Raw genomic sequence first — 20,187 nt, 5'->3', positions numbered from 1 at the left:
GCTCTGCCCTGGCGGGCAAGGAGCAGCCAACAGCTTTGCCCATGGCCATGCTGCTTCTTCTTGGGGGCTCATGGCACTGGCCTCTGGAGCGTCTACTCACCAATAGGCGTGCCAGCAGTGTCTGGGGAGTCAGCAGTGGGTTTGCAAGGAGAAGGAAGTGCTGAGTAAGACTCCAAGACACTCCATGCCCTGCCACGCTCAGCTCCGCTGTCCCTTCTGGGTGCTAACACAGATCAGCAGGGCTCACTGGGGGAGTTTCTGCTCCTACCTTGAAACATGGAGCTGACAAAATGAGGATCCAGATCTGCTATCTGCCATCCTGTCAGGTCCTCTCTCTCAGCCAGGGCTTGGACACAATGGGAGACTGGAATCAGCATGCTCGTGTACTGAGCTGGCACCACAAACAGCAGAAGCCGCAGCCACAGGAGCTGTAGGGAATGAAGCAGTTGAGCATGTCAGCATCCCTGCCTCTGCTCAAAGATGAAGAGGACTCTGTGAGTTTCCCTGAGTCTTGTGTGCTTCAGAGCACGTTGTAGGAGAGACCTGGGGTGTTGGAATGGGATGAGGAACACGTGATACAAAGGCAAGGAGCAGCAGGAGGGCCAAGTGTGACTTACTTTGGACATCCTTCTCACAGAGACATCCATCCAGTGACTCCAGGATGTCCATGCACAGCTCCTGGAGAGCTCCTTCTTCCTTGGCTTTCTGGGCAGAAAGGTTCTCCAGCTGCCTGCACAACAGTGGTGTTGAAACGCTGGTTACTTCAGTTCTGGAGAACTGAGAGTTTCAGGAGGCTCAGGTGTGGCCGTACTGGTGCTTCTGTGCCAGCCTCTGACAGCACGGGTCTTCCAAAAGAAGATGCTGCCTACTGTCCTTACCCTTCTTCCTGTGGCGCGGCTGAACTCATTAAAGATGTGCCCCACCACATCCCAAGCTGAGCAGCTCCGGGTGTTAGCACTGAGCAGATCCTTGATGAAATACAGAACAGCCCTCCTCACCTGCAGGGGTCAACTGTGGGTGTGATTTTCCTGGTCAGAAGGCAAAGGGAAGCCACCTGCTCATCGAGGCAGATGAGCAGAGACAACAAGAGCAGAGGTCCATGCACAGCACAGGGACCCGTCTTCTCCTCTCTACCTGCTCTTCCCACAGGAGCCATAGTGACCATGAGGTCAATGCCCGAGCAACCTCCCTGGACACCCCAGCCCTGCCCGTATCAGCAGCAGCATCACCACCCCAACAGCGCTTTCCTTTCCCAAAAGAGCTCACCCGGGTCCTGGAGTCCATGCTGCACAGCCTCTGCAACCTGGGGCAGCATCTCTGTCATCACAGGCTCTGCAAGAGATGCACAGAAACATGCGCGGAGACACAACCCAGATGGCAAAAGGGATCCCTGAAAGTCCCAACCCATGGTACTTACCATCAGAGCAAACTGGAGCACTGAGCAGACCCAGGGTTACCACATATCCAGCCTCCCACTCATCACCCAGCTGTGACTGCAGAAGCAGGAGCATTTCCTCTGGGCAGATTCGGACTGCAGGAAGGAAATCCCACACGATGTTAGCGAGCAACTCATGTCCATTTGTGAGGTTTGAGAGAGAGGTTTTGGCCAGGGCTCCGGCAAGCATTGCCAAAGCTCCTCTCCTTACCCTGCAGCAGTATGCAGTGGGTCAGCTCTCAGCTATCAGCCTCGCTGTGCTGCTGGTGTCATCAGAGAGCTGTGGGAACAAGTCCATTTGAGAAAATCACATCAGAACTGAGGATGGAAAAGACACTGTGCTGCCAGCACTCATCTCCCTTGGCACTCTCAGGAAGAGGACACGCAGACAAAACCCAGCCTGCCCCACAGCATCCCTAGGGGCGCAGGCATGGCTCTGGAGCAGCTTTGGGCAAGCAAGAGCTAAGGCTGAGCAGCCATCAGAGGCTCGGAGTTTTACAGCCCTCCTGAGATTTAGCCAAGAGGGAAACAGCTGCAAAGATAGGCTCCCCTTACCTGGTAGAACACAGCAGTGATGATGTCCAGAAACTTGTCCTTTGGAATGACACTCTCAACTCCCTCTAAGGCCTCTAGGAAGATAGTGAGGCTCTGCAAGAGACCAGGAGAGCCACATCTAGCCACTTGGAAGCAGAGAAACTGTTTCCCAGTGGTTTGTCTGCTGGGAGAAGCTCCTGCTCAGGTGTTCTTTTTGTGCGCCCTCCCAGCAGCACCAAGAGAATCTCTATTCTCTCAACTGAGCCATGCTTGGGCATTGTTTGCAGGCATTTCCCACCCAGCAGCCCTCTTCTCCCCCATCAGATGCAACTGGATGTGGTCCTCCCAGTTGTTAGCACAGAGCTCCTCAGGCACTCAGAGCCCCAGAGCCCCACGGTGGTGGTGATGAAGCCTCCCATCCCCAGGAGATGAGTCCCAGTGACTCTTGGCTCCTTCCTGGCTTCTGTCCAGGTTGTTCCTTCCTTGACTGAAGAACTCAGGAAGCCTCAGACCTCCCTTGAACACCTGTTCCTTCTTTCTCCTAGTGCTCCCTGCCTCCTCCCGCATCCCCCTGCCCCCTCATGGCACTTGCATGTGCTCCACACTGAGCCCTGTGCAACATCTCACCTTGGCCATCCTGCAGGTGTCTTGGACCTCCTGACATGGGTGCACGAGCCAGAGGAGCTGCTCCCAGACGTGCTCTCGGTGCAGCCCCTCTTGCAGGAGGACAGCCATCATGGCAGCCACAGCCCCAAGGACGGCCTGTTTGTCCTGGAGATGGATGGCAGAGGCCTGGCATCAAAGACTGAAGGTCTGCCCTTCCGACAGAGAGGGCTTTCTCTTCCCCTTCCCCTTCCCCGTAGCCCCATGTCCAGAAGGAGATGGGCTTGCTCTCCATGGGCAGGCAGGTTTTCCCCACATCCCCAGCTCTCCCCGCCACAATATTGTGACATGCAGCTGCTTCCTGGCAGGGAGATCCAGCCTCGAGCACAGAGCCAGTTCAGAGCCCTTTGCAGAGCCAGCCCACTCCCTCTCGTCACCCCTCTGCTCTCAGCCCACTGGGCACAGACAGAGCTGCTGACATGGATGCCAGCTGGGAATGTAGCAGTGCTCACTTTTTCCTCCTTGCAGTCCTGCCAGTTCCTCACCACAAAGAAGAGCTCGTAAAGATTCTCATGGATTTGTTCTCTCTCTGTGGCAGGCCAGGGGCATTGCTTTCCAGAGGACAAGTAAATCTTAATTCCGTCCAACCACTGTTTCACAACTGAAAAAACAAAGCAAAACAAACAAACAAAAAAAAAGAATAATTAATTAAAAAAAAAAAAAGAAACAAAAAATGCAACAAAACAAAACAAGAGAAAAGGGAGCTGAGAGTCTGCAGCAGGGTGAGGTGCAAGGGCGGTCCCGATCCCCCCTGCTCTGAGGACAGCACTCACCAGCACAAGCGATGCGCAGGGTCCGACTGCTCCTCACCACACTGTGCAGGCCGGCCAGCGTCAGCCACACGAAGGGGATGCACTGTGGAGCTGCAGAGAGGAAGGAGAGGGCCACGGTCAGAGCCCTGGCAGCGAGGGAGGAGGGGCTGCAGCCCTGCATCCCCCAGCTCAACGCAGATCACGCGCGGAAGGGAGAAATAGATGTCAGGAGGCTGAGGGCATTCTACCATAGCTGCTGAACAGTTTGCTCAAGGTGATGAGCACATACTCCTTGGACATCTCCCCCGTGGCCTTCAGGTGGCTCTGGAGCTCAGCCATCACCAAGCTGAAGTGCATCCAGGCCAGAGCCACCAGGACATTGCTGGCACCGTCCTCACATTGCCTGTACCACCCTGAAAAAGAATCTCTGGTGACACACGGCACGGGAGACTGCCTGAGGCCCTTGGAAGGGCTAAGCCAGCGCCATCCGCCAGCAGAAGGGAGCAGCACGGACAGGCTGCTCCCTTTGCCTTGGGGAGTGACCCCTTACCTGGGCTGCTGTCAGGTCCTGGGACACCTCTCCCAGCAGCCGGTTCACCACTCCACATGGCGGGCGGCTGCTGTCTTCCCACAGGGCGCTCTGCAGCTCACGGTACGCTGCGCTCGGTCATCCTGGGGACAAGGATCAGTCATGCTCACTTTGCCCTCTGCCACCCAATGTTGTGTGGATGTGCGGCCTGGCACCCACGGGACTGTGGCACTGGGCCAGGGCAAGGACTGATGGTTGGATGTCCCCAGCTCACCTCGTGGTCTTGCAGGTGCTGCAGCAGCAAAGTCACGGCACAGGCAGGGACAGGGCTTGACACCCTGCCTGTCTCCCTGTGCCACGTACATCTGGGCACGCAGCCCACACAAGCAAGGAGACCTGGAAGGAAAGAGCAGAGCAGCTGCCGCTGGCGTTGCTTGGAGTCGGGGCCGAGCACCCAGCCTCCAGCCCCACAGCACAGGGTGAGCTGTGCTGGCACATGTGTAGTTGATGGGGAGAGGGGAGAGAGCCTTCCCCTTGCTGGGGTATGGGGGAAGCCACCATGGGCAGCTGCACTCATCAGAGCAAGGACAGTGCTGCTGGCACGTCCTAAACAGACACTGGAGGCACACATGTGCTCAGACAGCGTCACGGTGCCCAGAGAGTTGGAGGAACCTCACCTCGAAGGGCTCTCAGCTGTGCCATCGCAGCAGGATATCTCCAGAAAGACACAGTGCTCTCTCTGGCTCCACTTCCTGCGGGTCCCACAAGTAGACTGGGCCACCACTCCCAGCGCTGCCACAAGGGACAGCCAATGTGACATCTCAGCGTGGAGTGTCACCTCACAGACAATGGCGCGTCCTGGGACTAGACAGCAGTTCTATGGATTCCTGCTGCAGAACACTGTGGCAAGCCTTCCGTATCATGATGGGGTTCTCACCTGCCTCCATTCCCTTCTGGCATTAGCATGCAGTTCTGTTTGGATCATGAAAAATCTGTGGGTTTGGGAGAATTAGAGAACAGGTTTCAAGACTGCCAAAAATTCGTCAACTTTTTTGTTTCTTTGCAACTCCATTTTTCACTGACATAAATACATTACTGGTCCATTCTCAAATGGAACATGCAGAGCTGTTAAAGTCTGATCTCTTTATTAAACAATAAAAATTAGCAAAAAAAAAAAAAAAGTAAGTTTTGTTACTTATTAAATTATATAATGCATTTTCTGAGGGCTGCTCTGAAAGTAATGCCTCTCATTGTATGGTGTTGGCTCACGACATCAGAGGTGGATGTTGGTGGTGTGGCAGCAGGGGTCGAGGCTTCCCACCAATATTCCATGATGTGTTATTGCCGTGCGACAGATGGCAGCAGGGGGGCAGTCTGACACGGTGGGTCTGACACGGAAGTGGACATAAAGCAGAGATGTGTCACTGAACTCCTCCATGTGGAAAAAATGTCACCCACTGAAATTCATTGACACACATGGAACACTGCAGAAGATCCCTCCAAGCAGGGGATGTGAGCACAGTGAAGCGGTGGGCAGTGGCAACAGCAACAATAGGTCAGCTCCATTGATTTTTACAGATTTTTACAAGCACGGCATACAGGCTCTTCTTCATCACTGGTGAAAAGACATAGCTCATGGTGGTGACAGTACTGTCAACCTTTCCAGCTGTCTGATCACACTGCTGATTCATGTTCGAATTGCTGTTGACCAGTGTCTCCAAGTCCTTTTCATCAGGGCTGCTCTCCAGCATTTCATCCATCAGTCTGTATCAGGGTTGCCCCTTCCTAGGTGCAGAATCCAGCACTTGCTCTTGTTAAACTTCATGTAGCTGAAGATCACCACCCAGCACTTAAATTGTCTAGCTCTCTCTGCAAACCTCCACACCTTTAGTGGAATCGACAATTTAGTATCACCAGCAAACTTGCTCAGAATATCTTCTAGTTTTACAGCCAAGTCAATTACAAAAACATTAAAGAGAACTGGTCCTAAACTTGAGCCTGGGAAAACCCTCTAGTGACTGGCAAACAGCCTGATGTAACCCCATTTTCTATAAAACTTTGAGCCTGATCTGTCAGCCTACTGCACACCCATCACATTATGTTTTTATTTAGCCATATGTTAGACATTTTATCCTGAAACATACCGTGAGAATCAATTTCATAAGCTTTACTGAAATCCAAAAAGATAACCCTTGGTCACCTAGATATGTGATCTTGTCATAAAAGATAATTAAGTAGCTAAACAGGACTGTCCCCTCATGAATCCTCCTCATTGGCTGTGATCAGTGGCTGCATTGACTTTCAGATGTTTTTCAGTAACTTTCAGCATAATTTCTCCAGCAAAACTGACAGGTTTATAATTAGCAGGGTTTATCTTTCTCGCCCTTCTTGAAAATATGAACATTTTCCAGCTTCCAACCCAGGTTTGGGTTGGAAGGGACCTCAGAGGTCATCTAGTTCCAACCCCTCTGCCATGGGCAGGATTGCCATCCACTATGTCACACTGGCCTTGAACACCTCTAGGGATGGGGCATCCATCCACAACTTCTATAGGCAGCCTGTTCCAGTGCCTCACCACTCTCTGAGTGAAGAATTTCTTCCTAACATCTGAACTAAACCGCCCCTCTTCCAGTTTAAATCATTTTCCCCTTGTCCTAACACTACCTCCATAAAACAACAGTCTCCCTCCTGCTTATAAGCTCCTTTCAAGTACTGGAAAATCACAGTGAGTTCTCTCCAGAGCCTTCTCTTCTCCAAGCTAAACAATCCCAACTCCCTCAACCCAGGAGAGGTTCTCCAGCCCTTTCATTATCTTCTGGGCAGCCCCAGGCCTGGGCACAGTGCTCCAGATGGGGCCTCATGAGTACAGTAGAGAAGGACAATCTCCCCCCTCTCCCTGCTGCCACCCCAGTGTTGATGCAGCCCAGGATATTGTTGGCCTCTGGGCTGCAAGTACATACTGCTGGCTCATGTCCTTTGTACGTGCACTACAGTCAACATTCTAGGATGATATACAAAAATAACCTCATTTTTGCTATATTTAAACACTTCTTCACCTTCCTTTACACTGTATCATTTAAGGCTTTGCTCATTCATATGAACAACCGCAGAGCTCATCTGGCGCCTAACTGCCCAGAGTCTTTGTGGCAAGGTATAACACCAGTTAGAAAAACAAAAATCATTTTGAAATGGGATAGAATGGATCCCTTTTACAACGATTTCCTTCTGTTATAAACATCCATAACAATTTTTATGGCTTACTAGTTGCAACTTGTATAATGTGAGGAGCACTGCCAAACCGTTCCACCCACCCCTATGAGTTGGGTATTGTATTTGATAGTTTGTATGCAGATGAACTACAAGGAAGTCATTTCAGAAGAATGAAGGAATGATAGTTACGATCACACGGCAATTTGTTTTCCCTCTAATTCTCGAGAGAGCTCTTTTTGTTTTTCTTTCCTTTTAAGTCTAATTTTATTCAACTTGACATTCGAAAGGCCAGAGCAGAAATCTCTAATTGTGTACTAACAAAACTGATTTGGGCATAGAATTTATTTTAAGACCAGAAAAAGTTGCAACTTTTTTGCATTAGGAATATACCACACTTCCATGTGGTACTGGACTCCCTTTTCTGCAGTATGTATAGCTTTGATTTACGATCTAGCAAATAGTTCTGTATTTTTTATTTTTTTAACATACAATATTCTACATATGCACAGCTGTCCACAGCACAATCACTATTCACATGAGAACAAGATCATTTTAGTAGTAGAAAACAAATGTAGAATTTTGAAATTCACCAGTATTTATCATTTTGTTTGCTCAGTCTGTGCTGAAGTGTTAACACTAACCAGAGATTCTGCTGCATGTCCCAGACACACTCCATCCAGCTTTGTGCTATATGAGACAGTCAAAGACAACTGTTCTGTCTTTTCATTTCCTGTATCACAGCATTAGTTCCCTACCAAATGCATGAGTCCTGCTGGAAATAAAGGAGTCACAGACATTGATCTGCAAATAAAAATCCCAAACTGGATGTATTTACCCTTGAAACAACTGTTTCCACAAAAGTGGTGGATTGCTCAGATAACAGCACTGATAGCAGTGTTACTGCCATAGTCAACTTCTCATCAGAGGCAATTGCCCTGGATCAGGTGGCAAGTAGTAGGTTACTGTTCAACACATTTATTACTTCCCAGGTTTCTTTTTTTTACTTCCTGCATTAAATTGTGGTTCGGATTTGTACTTGTAAGTCAAGCTGTAGCAGAAGATCGAATATACCAGGAAGCACTAGAGTGCTAGAGCTGAGAGCTGATAGGAAGAGAGAAACAAGGTGAACCATGAAATTGTGTACTGAAAAAGTAGGAAATGTTATAGGCAGTGGCTGATGGCCAGAAGCTGGGAACCTATTCAGAAGGGTGGGGCAAGAGAATTGAAGCACACCTCTTTCAGGTGTGTTCAAGACCTGGCACAGGCAGGAGCTGCTGCTACTGTTCATCACTTGCAATTGGACAGTGATTGTCTGCAATATCCCTTGTGGCAATACCTGGACAAATTAAGCCTGGTGTAGGTTTTGGTCTAAATTATTTAATTATTCTTACAAAGTTAAATTACAAATATTAAAAACACTAGCTATCACAGCAGTGCCAGCAACTTTGAAGGTATAAGCATGACTGTTGAGAAATAAGTGCCTAATGCGATCTGACAAAGTGAGCAATACTGTGTAATTATCTGATGAATGCCCGACTACTACTCGGACTCAAGAGTGGTTACAAGATACTGTCATTGTATTGCCATCTGGCGACAAACAGTGGAATTATCAACAAGAACTTCAATGGAATACATCAAATGAAAATAAAGATTGAAAGCCTACAATAGAATTATCTCTCTGGTCCCAGATGGACAGGATGACTTGGATTTTCTATTTTTAAACTAGGTGGGCAGGCCTCCTTTCTCTCTTCTCCTCAATACTAGCATATTTCAACAAGATAAATTTATTGTGTTGACATGAAGAGAAAAATGTATGAATCACATTTCTAAAATAATCTGTACAACATAACAGTCAGTAGCTACCTGCCAGCATACAATTTATATGTATATATAAATGAATGACAATTCAGTATTTCAGAATTATCTGAATATGAGAAGTCAGTCTCACTCCTTAAAACAACACCGGTCTCAGGAAAACAAGGACTGAAAAGATATGTAAACATATTTGTCTGTAAAAACGTATGTCAGACTGACTTTTAGGCTTGAGAAAACTTCCTGATTTTCCACAACTACTCACTATTTATAATCAGTGCATACAGTGCAATGATTTTTGATTATTTTTCAGCATACAGCCTTTACCTGTTCCCTAGAACTTCTCACTAATAAAAGTGAAAAGTTAAAGCCTTAGAAAGCATTCCCCAAATGCATTCAGCCTTAAATTTCTCTCTAAGCAATCATTGCCAGCACATCAGAGATTCCAAACAGGCTCTGGGATCAGTCAGTAGGAGCAGTTTGTAGGTGACAAAGAGGGCTGTGAATGCTGAAAAAAAAACCACACCACACCCATGCTTTATTCAGGTGGTTTTCATCAGAAGAACTTGAGGCAAACTCAAGCAGTTGCAATTTGCTATAAATCTGGGCACTTGACCTGACCAAAATAACCTGCAGACCCCCGAGGCTTTCCCCTTTGTACTTCCTACTGTGCAAATTTGCATTCCTCTGGTCCCAACTCCCATCTCTTAAGTCATCCTCAATCATGTGACATGGGCAAACTTTAAACAGACTGACTCTTTAACCCTAATACGAGCTGCTCCAAATCCCCAAACTCCCTTCTGTTCTTCATTATGTGTTTTGCACAGTATGGAAAGCACCCAGCACCAGTCTGTCTGTGGTTACAACCTCTGCAGAACAGCTGCCATCAGAATAATCACAAGCTATGGTAATGGAAACCTGCTACAGTGATCTCTGCAGTGGAATAATTGCTCAAAATTGCCATTAGTACCACACTTAGAAATACTAACTCCATCACCCATTGGGTATTTTCTTCCTCAGTACTTGTGACACCATTTATGATGCAGGAAGTATTTGTCATTGGAATAATGTAAGTAAAGGAAGGGCACTGGGCAGAAGATGAGGATTGTGCTACCAGCCACCGAGGATGAGCTCTGCACAGACTGATGCAGAGCTAACATGACTCTTTTGCTCCATGATGTATTTAGATGAAGGGTGTAGAGAAGTGTTGACTCACCCCCTGTGGAGCACGAGTTCACCAAATAGGAGGGGACTGTGGCATTGCACTGAGAGACTGAGGGAAATAGCCTTTGGTCCAAAACATGATTAGGAGTATCATGGCAAATGCGTGAAACAGCATAGCTGGGAATGGAGAAGGAAGGCTGAAGATGTTATGACAGTTAATGCTCAAATGATGGCTAAGCATAAGTCATAGCTGGCAATTACACTATTGATGTTGAAGTAATGTAGTTCCAAAAATAGATTATCTCAGTTTGTTACTGTGAAGATTTACGAAGATAGTGTGCAATTCTTTTCAGGGCCTTCTCTATTGCCCCAGAGATTTTGAGTAAGATTTCATTGCATTAGCAGGCAAGAAGTATGATGGGCTTTGAAAGAGCTCTCTATGTTCTGTTTCTTTAATTAAAAGTATGGATTCCTAGTCTGCACAAAATGTTGATGATAGAATCATAGAATGGCCTGGGTTGAAAAGGACCTCAATGATCATCTAATTTCACTGCCCTTGCCATGGGCAACTCACCAACCACCAGACCAGGCTGCTCAGAGCCACATTCAGCCTGGCCTTGAATGCCTCCAGGGACAGGGCATCCACAACCTTCTTGGGCAACTTGTTCCAGTGTGTCACCACCCTCTGAGTGGAAATCTTCCTCCTTATATCTAACCTAAATCTCCCCTGTCTCAGTTTAAAACCATTCTCCCTTGTCCTATCACTATCCATCCTCATGAACAACCGTTCTCTCTCCTTTTTATAGACTTCCTTCAAGTACTAGAAGGCCACAATGAGGTCTCCCCAGAGCCTTCTCTTCTCCAAGCTAAACAAGCCCAGTTCCCTCAACTTTTCCTCACAGGAGAGGAGCTCCAGCTCTCTGATCATCTTAGTGGCCCTCCTCTGGACCCGCTCCAAGAGCTCCACGTCCTTCCTGTACTGGGGACCCCAGGCCTGGACGCAGTACTGCAGATTGAGGCCTCACAAGAGCTGAGCACAGGACAATCACCTCCCTCTCCTGCTGGTCATCCCTTTTTTAATGCAGCCCAGAACACAGTTGGCCTTCCAGGCTGCAAGCGCACACTGCTCGCTCATGTCCATTTTCTCATCTACTTGGACCCCCAAGTCCTTCTCTGCAGGGCTGCTCTCCACATCTTGCCCCAGTTTGTACAAACACCTGGGATCACCCTGACCCAAGTGCAGCACCCTGCACTTTGCCCTGTTGAACCTCATTAAGTTCTCATGGGCCCACTCTCCAGCCTGTCCAGGTCCCTCTGGATGGCTTCCCTTCCTCCCAGTGTATCGACTGCACCACTCAGCTTGATGTCATCTGCAAACTTGCTGAGGGTGCACTCGATGCCATTGTCTATGTCACTGATGAAGATGTTGAAGAGCACTGGTCCCAGGACCAACCCCTGAGGAACACCGCTTGTGACCGGCCTCCCCGACACAGAACCCTTGATCACAACCCTTTGGCTGCGTCCAGCCAGCCAATTCCTAATCCATCAAACAGTCCGTCCTTCAAATCCACACCTTTCCAATTTAGAGAGAAGGATGTGGTGAGGGATCGTGTCAAAGGCCTTGCAGAAGCCCAGGTAGATGACATCCACCGCCCTTCCCCCATCCACCAAAGCCGTCACTCCATCATAGAAGGCCACCAGATAGGTCAGGCATGATTGAGTTATAATGCTCACACCATACTTAAGATACATTTCCACAAACAGAGGATCTGATCTGATATAGTTCATCATCATAGGAGTAAGCAAAGCAAAGAGTGAGTAAACATTCCTTTTTCTCCCTCTACTGCCACTCTCTTCCCCGCCTTCCTCTCATCATTGGCCATACAGTGCTCATGCTGGCTCACGTTTGGCAGATTCATCTATGAGCTAGTTAGCTTGCTAACAAACAAAAATCTTTACGATCTTTTCTACAGAATCAACTTCTGCTGAGTTAGTGAATTGAATCAAAGAGTGGTGGTTAGGTGGTGATTAATGAGTTGATTCTACCCCATCAGAGCTTCCTTCTGCGGAGCAGTGGCACAGGCTGCCCTCAGGCAGTGCGGTCTCCTCCTTGGGATGTTGCAAAGCCGCCTGGATGTGGCGCTATGCACGCTGCTCTGGGCGTCCCTGCTGGAGCAAGGGTTGAGCCAGAGGTTCCTGCCCACCTCCACCTCCCCGTGGTCCTGTGAGAACCGTTTGGCTTTTATAAGGCTTGCATTTAATTAAAGGACGAATCGTTACTTGTCTGGATGTGGTAGATGGCTCATGATGTGTTGTCTCTTTCTCCAATTTCTTTCTCTCACAATCTGCAGAAATGTATTTCTTGCATTTATTTGCATCTTCTCTAATCTCTGATTAAGATAATTATTGTATAAATTTTCTTACATGATTCATACAGATGCAGTAATACCGTTTCATCTTTCTTTCTAATTGGGAATATTTATCTGACTCTGACTTACTTCAGCCACTGGAGCTGAAAACATTCTGTAATCTGAACAATCCAAGAACCTTTGCAATAGGCAGTGACTACGATTTGGAAAAGTATAAGATATTTGTCTGTATACTCTTTTTTTTTTTTTTCATTTTCAAGTCAAGGATAGGGTTTTGTGTTTAGGAAGATAAGTAACTTAAATCAGATAGAAACATGTGAATTCATTTTTCAGTAGTTTATCTAATGCTTTCATTCATAACCATCAATCACTCTTACCACCAGACAAGAAATAGTGTTTATAATCTCTGGGCATTTTCTACAGGTCAAAATATTCTACTAACCTACAAACTCAATGACCTAAAAATTTTACCTATTCAAAACTCTGAAATAATGTGAAATCAGGTGAGCTGAAACACAGTTCTGATGATTATATCTAATAGTTAATTTCACTTTCTTGTTTGAGGCAGGCTGTGGTTTGTAGTTTAGCACACAAGTGTTCAGGTACTGCTGTAATTGAGAGACTCCAAAGCTTGTTTAGTTCACTTATCTTTCACCAAATGTTTAAGAAAAAAGTGCTGACCTATACAGGGAACAGATTCATTTCATTTTCATGAAACTCTTGAGAATCTAAATCTTGTGACTGTGGCTAATGCCACTTACACTGTTTTAAAGAATGTCTGCTCCACTTGTTCTCTGATATTTCTTACTGCCTCATTCAGGTGGTTTTTTTAACACTTTTCTCAGCTTCTTATAAAGCCACAAATTAATGGGACTGGGGAAATAATCCAGCTAAAGAAATAAAGGAGTCGAGGAGATAAAGAGCAAGTGAATGGTTGTTTTCAACAGATGCTGATAAACGAATGTAGTACCGCATTTTATGTGTGTCTGAAATAGCCTTTGTAAAAGAGGCTTTACCTTCCCTGCAGGCAAGGAAGAAACACTCCCGAAAGTAAAGGTTCCCCTGAATGCTATCTCCTTCGAGATCAGGAATTCGGATGTATCCGTCTGAGCACGACAAAGAGTCTGTCCCTGCAAAAACTGCACCTGAGGAATTTGAGGAGGAAGCCTGGCGCATCCTGCTGCAATTTAAAACGGAGTGAGAGCCATCTCTCTCCCAGTTCTTGCCTGCTTTCTGGTACACAAACGAAGCACATATTTCTTGCTACCAGCTCTTCGTGGACTTAAGGTAAAGTTACCTTGGCAAGGAAGTAGCTCAGCCGTCAGCCAGGCTGCAGAGAAATCTAATACACTGAATTGTTGCAGTAAAACTAACCAAAAACTTTGAGACCAATGAAAACATTAAATGTAGACAACAGACTTTTTTTTTTTTTTTTTTTCCTTCTCCCCTCATGTTATGGTCCATATAATATAGTTCATATAATATAATTTTCTCTTTTTCCAGACCGGAACAAAAAAGAGCACAGGCGTCCCAGTTAGTCTCTCAAGCAAGCTTTAATCTCTAAATAAATGGAGGGGCAGTTTAGCTCAGTTAACAAACACAATAAATCACCACTCTATATGCCTCCAGGTCAGGCAACTTGCAGTGATAGCCCGATCTAGAGAAAAATATCTTTCACTTCAAGATGACCCTCCTGCAGCTAGCCAGTTCTTATTTCTGTTGGGTGGCATATTCAAGCCTTATGGCAGGCAGTTGTTGCCCTGAGTGCTTCCCGGCCAACACACCATTTACAGAGCTGCTCCAATGTGTCCTCCTACCGCTACCACACTGTAGGACAGTTACTGCAAGTCACTGGTTACATCTGCAGAAGAGCAAGACTGCTTGGCTGACCAGCAGTGAAGAAATCTGTTAGAAATTGTACCTAATGTCTCACATGGATATTAATGCATAACATCACTTCCAGATCAATGACATGTATGAGGTTTTTGCATTTTTTTTTGTTTTGTTTTTGTTTTTCCTTCTGGAATGTAAGCAGTAAAGAATGTAAAGGGAGGGATTTTGTTTGAATGTCAGACCAAGCAAAGGCAGACACTTCCTGCAGACACATTTACTGCATTACCCTGCCACTGAGGCAATTTACTGAAGTGAATTTTCAATAGCATGTAACAAAAGCTAAAGGTTAATCTTAGTGGAAGCTGCAAGTATTCACTACCTTCAAAAATAAGGCCATTTTTATATTGGTGTCTATAAGACATACAGTCTACAAAATCTTCATCTTCTTAACATCTCAGTTTCTGCACTGAGGGAAATGTTTACGTGCTTCACAAGGGTAATGTAATGTAATATGAATTAACTTCTAAGCACTCTGAATCCTCAAATGAAAGGAACTCTTCCAGTATAAATTCCCATGATTAATAGAATATTATCACACACAGAATCCCAGTTATTCTATAAGACTAATGTGAGCAGGACAATGCCCAAAGCAAATACTGTTCACTAGGTGTTCCAATTCTGAGAAAAATTGGGACACTGTGGTCATTTTTTTTTCTTTTTATCAGGCAAAGGACTGCATGTAGGAACACAAAAGAATTAAAAATATATAGCCAGATTTCCCTACTGCAACTCTGCAAATCAGCCCATGTGATCACAGTGCCTCACAATGAGGCATTCTTGATGCAACCTACATTGCAATATATGTGGTGCAAATAAGGTACAAAGCACCACACGTATGCAAAACCAACAGCCAATAGCATTTAAGCCATAGGACGCACACATGCCTGAGCCTAGTTAAGGATTTGTATCTACCAGCTCGGAATCAGTGCCTAGTTTACAGTGCATGTAAAACTGTGTGCAGTTTGAAAATACGTGATGATCCAGGAGCACCATGAACTCAGTGGTATTCCAAGAGCCTGCAATATCCAATGCTCTGTGTACAATTTCATTAGACATCGTCAAACCGAACTGGAAGTACTCACAAAAAGTCAATAATTTAGCTTTTTACAGATTGACTTTCTTGATGGATACTCAAAGGAGAGATGTGACCAGAATAGTAGAAGCACTTGTTCTAAAGCTAAGCCCAATGCTCACACAATATGCTAAATGTGCTAGAATGTAGAAAGAAGTGAGGAGATTCTCCTTGGTCATATTTCACACTTTCAAAGACAATCTTTAGTCAGCCCCTAAAGGAGAGGCCAGCTGAGCTGGGAAAATAGACTGTCTGGAGTCTAGGTATGAAGGAATACTGCTTTCTAAAGCTGCAGAGGGACAATAGAGCTAGTGAGAGAAGGTTGCTTTATTTGGCTACGGATAACTTGATGACTCTTGCTTGAGTTCTCTGTGGTGAAAATGTTTTCTACTTCAGTATTTGGCATGGCTCAGAAGAAAGTAAGAAATCATGTTCTTTTAAGATTATTACTGGTTTTCCTTTTGCTTTCTGAAGTGACCAAATGAAATCTTTATGTAACCTAGCCCTAGACAAGGTTACCTCATTCTGGCTGGTGGCCAGGCCCAGAAGGGCAACACTAAGGAAAAGCATGCTCTCCCAGCCACTGCAGCAGACTCTAAATGCATTTGCACGGAACGTAATCAGAGTATATGCAAAACTGGCCATAAATAAACTGCAAGGCAATATTGAAAGCTAGGTGGAGAAATGGAACATTAGTTTGGTGGTTTCGAACCATTGATATGCATCCTTTCAGGGACTAAAAATTTGGTAATCAGTAGGCTAAAAAAGTGTTTCTCTATTTTCAGGAAGAACAACAAAAGAACCATAAATAATATGTTTGAATTAGGAAGATAAGGCAGAGTAGACTTTCTGCTATGATCAGAGACAAAGACCTGATGTTACTACACAGTGCTGAGCATCTGATGAGGCCAGCCATCACTTTGTTGCATTTAAAAGTGGCAAACAGGAACTTTCCAAACTGCACTGTCATATGAATTGTAAGAGGGAGCTACACAGGTCAATAATAATGACAAAATGGAAAATAAGTGGTGGCATCCAGCTCACCTGTCAAGACAAATAGGGGCCATCTGGAGGACAGTGATGATAAAGAACCAAATGCACTGTAATCTGCCCTGATTTGGAAGGGTGCATGAACGATGCTGAGGACCAACATGTACAGAAGGAGGATGGAAGTATTACATATGACAGCAAGGGAACAGCACTCTTACCTCTTTGTCTTGCTGCTGAGACTGGACTATTCTGAAGACAGGCCGCTTGAGGGACAAGGAGGTGGTTTGTCAAAATATCAAACTACGTTGAGGGCAGACACTATTTTGCCTGGCATGGGTTGTATCACACTACCCTCTTTCCCAGAAACAATTAAACACTTACATAAAAGACAGAAGGTTTAACTAATTCTCACTGTTATTCTACAACTGCACAACCTTCTATAGCATCACACATCTCTTATCATCCTTTTAGCAGATGTACTACCATAAGTTGTCTTTTAAAATACTTATTTTGTGCTGATGGTCCAATTTATTTTCTAATTATGACTTTTCCCCCCTGTAGCTGCAGGCTTATCCGTAACAGCTGCTGGCACACAAGGTCTTGTAAGGATCCTCATGAATTATTGATCCCTTCCGCAATGCCAACGCCTCCATTCATCTCAGCAGGCTGAGCTCACAGGCTGACAGCGTTCTTTCCAGGACAGCCACCCGCGCCTTTGTTCTCTGGGCTGAGGTCACCGCCCACCCCTGCTCTCAACATGGCGGCCCGCGGGTGATGGCAGCTTCCCTCCTGCTGGGAGGGATGGGCACCAGCCACCATCTTAAAACTGGCATAGGTTGCAGATTTCAACAACACTGGAATCCACGTTATTTTCATAAGAGGGTAAAATTTAGGAGAGTAAGTGTACGCACGGTATAGAAAATTTAATACAATTAATTTTAACTGCTAGGCTTGGTTTACATGATTTTATAATTGACTTTGTACTCAAGAAGAAAGCACTGAAGTCTTCAGAAATATATTCTCTGTTTTGGGGCAGTAAAGCAGCGACCATGCTGGTAACTCAGGGCAAGCTTGGGGCCAATGGCCATTTCCTGGCACAGAATCCAATCAGCTGTCAGTGCTGAGTTTCATTGGACTTAGTGATGCCTTGTCCTTTTGTGTGCTTAGACTTGCAAGATACAGCTGAGAGAATCGGTTGCTTTTGCAACAGGCAATGAAAGATAATAAAGTTATTTTACAGATTCCTTTACCATTTAACATATTTTTCTGGAGAACATTCACAGTGCCTTCAAGAGAGGGCTGCAGGCAGTCCAGGCCTATTTCCTTCTTCCTTGTGCACAGCACAGACTGAATCTGGGTACACTGACTTGAAGAAGTGGATGCAATGCCAAGTGCCCAGCAAGCCAGCGACCCGACAGCATTGTCCCTACAGGAGAATGGGAGTGAGGCAGGAGCTGTGAGCTCATTTTTATGGTGCTGCACGTTCAGTGCATCTTGTACATGGGGTGTAGAAGGATGAAACAATTGGCTTTTATTCATTCAATATCAGCTCTTGCACCACACGTTTTTTTAAGTGCTACTCATCAAAATAACTTTTAAAGGAAAGTGTATTATATCAAGCTTCATAAAGCACTTACAATCTGGACTTCCAACTGCTACAGATTTCAGGTTGTGGCTGATGGATCTCACCTAACAAAGGGCATGTACTGATATTCCTACCACTTGTCTACATACTTGTGTAAACTCTACAATAATTTTAAAGATAGAAGATAAGAAAAGCTACTCAAACTTCAGAAATTTCAAAGATCATATAAATTGTAATGCACTATATGCTTACTATTTAATTAGTTTTTAGTTAATGAGACAGATTGGGGTGATGTTTTGAAATAAGGCAGAGATAAAAATAAGTCCCTCAAACATTAAGTCTCTCAAAAAAATTATTATATCACAAACTCATTTTTAAAATCTGTCAAATCACATAGAACATTTAAGTATATCTTTATACCATTGGGTTCATCTTGTTACCAGTACAAGTATACTGAATATTGCATTGTAAGACCTTATAATTTATGAAATAAAATTGCATTAAATGTAGAAGGATGAGCACTCAGTTGTACATTCTTATACTCTATACATAACACTGGTTACTAATTGCTACTTTTTAGTGAGACGGCAGTTGCCAGGATGTAATATGAAAAAAAAGCTGGGTTTAATTTAAAACTTTACTGCCAGATTTCACACTTTATACTTAGTAAGAACTGTTTCTTACCAAATGAACTTTCAGAAGACCATACTGTGCAAAATGGGTGATGCCGCATTTGAAAAATAAGCTTAAATCTGTGAACACAAACTGCAGTCCATCCAGACAGTGAGAATGTTTAACCTAAGGAAGAGCTGCCTGTGAGAAGCACTGTATTTATTGTTATAATACACTCTTCGTGTATTTCAAAATCAATTCAGGGAAGTCAATTCCAATATCCTCAGATGCAGATTGTTTTGAGAGTGTGACAAAAGTTTTAGTTAATCAAGAGTTACTTCTCACAACAGAAATGTTTAAGGATCAGAAGAACAAACAGCACAAAAGAAAAGAAAACTGAATACACTGTGGAAGTTCTGAGCAGGGTCACATTATACGAAGGAATGCCATAAGGCTCTCAAAGGCAGCAAGTATTCTTTTTCTGAAATTGTGAAAAGAGATTAAAACTCCTTCCAGTACTTGAAGGGAACCTAGAAATAGGAAGGAGACTGACATTTTACATGATATGATTGTAATAGGACAGGGGAGAATGGCTTTAAACTAAAAGAGGAGATATTTAAATTAGATATTAGGAGGAATTTTTTTACTCAGAGGGCTGCCCAGAGAGCTGTGGGTGCCCCATCTCTGGAGGTGCACAAGGCCAGGTTGGATGGAGCCTTGGGCAGCCCCAGCTGGTGGGTGGCAGCCCTGCCCACAGCAGAGGGTTGAACTCGCTGGGCTTCAAGGTCTCTTCCAACTCAAGCCATTCTGTGACTTTATGATTTTATGATTCTATGAATTGCAAAACTTACTTTCCAGGAAGTTAAATAAATGGATGAATGACATAGAGGGATTAAGATTGAATGCAGTCTCAGAGAAGAAACAAATTCAAAGATTATAAAGGTCTTCTTGATATGCAAAGTTGTTTTATGTAGAATAACAAACTGTAGCAAAAAGTGGCTGAGTGATCATCACTACTCAGTCAGCTACCTGAGCTACACAGTGAATAAATGAAGAGCATCCATTAGGCCACTTAGATGCCACTCTTGGAGGCTAGAGCTGCTGCCAGTCTACATTTTTATAGGACTATACGTTCTGTCTTTGCATTTTTCTCCATTTAGTGGATTTAATTATGGAACTATTTGAGTTGGAAGAGATTCTCAAAGGTCATCTAGTCCAATTTAAAGATTGGTATGGGTCTCTTTGGGATCTGGTCATGAAGCTATTCACCTACAAAGATACACCTGGTATCCCACATGCCAGGTATTCTAGACAACGTGGTTTTCAAAGGTATGCATTTTTTTTAGATGCAAATACAAATCAATTTCTGTTCACCTCTCAGATAAAACTGTCAGAGACTGTTTGGTGGTAACCATATAGTAAGAAGAAACTGTGGTTACTTAACTGATTGTTAGGAGGTAGAACACTGTACCTCCATTTAATCATCTGAAGCTAGGATGGGTCTCCCATTCTCCTATCTATTTCACTACAGTACGTTTTTCTTTTACTGTAGAGAAATGTGCAACCC

The 20,187-nt window shown here is 44.9% G+C and overlaps 1 protein-coding gene and 1 long non-coding RNA gene across 2 annotated transcripts; both read right to left on the bottom strand.

The window, feature by feature from the left end:
* Positions 1 to 160: 160 nt before the first annotated feature.
* Positions 161 to 1,081, bottom strand: LOC104916795 (uncharacterized). Its single transcript, XR_014881100.1, has 3 exons — positions 879 to 1,081; positions 618 to 730; positions 161 to 428 (listed from the first exon to the last, which is right to left on the bottom strand). It is a non-coding gene; the product is annotated as an uncharacterized LOC104916795 (long non-coding RNA).
* Positions 1,082 to 1,646: 565 nt separating this feature from the next.
* Positions 1,647 to 5,673, bottom strand: LOC109365386 (uncharacterized). The gene is given in 8 exon segments (XM_085230973.1): positions 1,647 to 1,715; positions 1,991 to 2,083; positions 2,597 to 3,495; positions 3,633 to 3,787; positions 3,836 to 3,846; positions 3,935 to 4,078; positions 4,188 to 4,397; positions 5,500 to 5,673. Coding segments are annotated over 6 exon segments (909 nt in total). The 3' UTR covers positions 1,647 to 1,715; positions 1,991 to 2,083; positions 2,597 to 3,280.
* Between the last annotated feature and the right edge of the window lie 14,514 nt (positions 5,674 to 20,187).

This window comes from Meleagris gallopavo, chromosome 1 (assembly GCF_905368555.1).
Source record: "Meleagris gallopavo chromosome 1, MGAL_WU_HG_1.1, whole genome shotgun sequence".
NCBI lineage: Eukaryota > Metazoa > Chordata > Aves > Galliformes > Phasianidae > Meleagris > Meleagris gallopavo.
The sequence above is the reverse complement of the archived record's forward strand: the minus strand, read 5'-3'. Positions and strand labels throughout refer to the sequence as shown.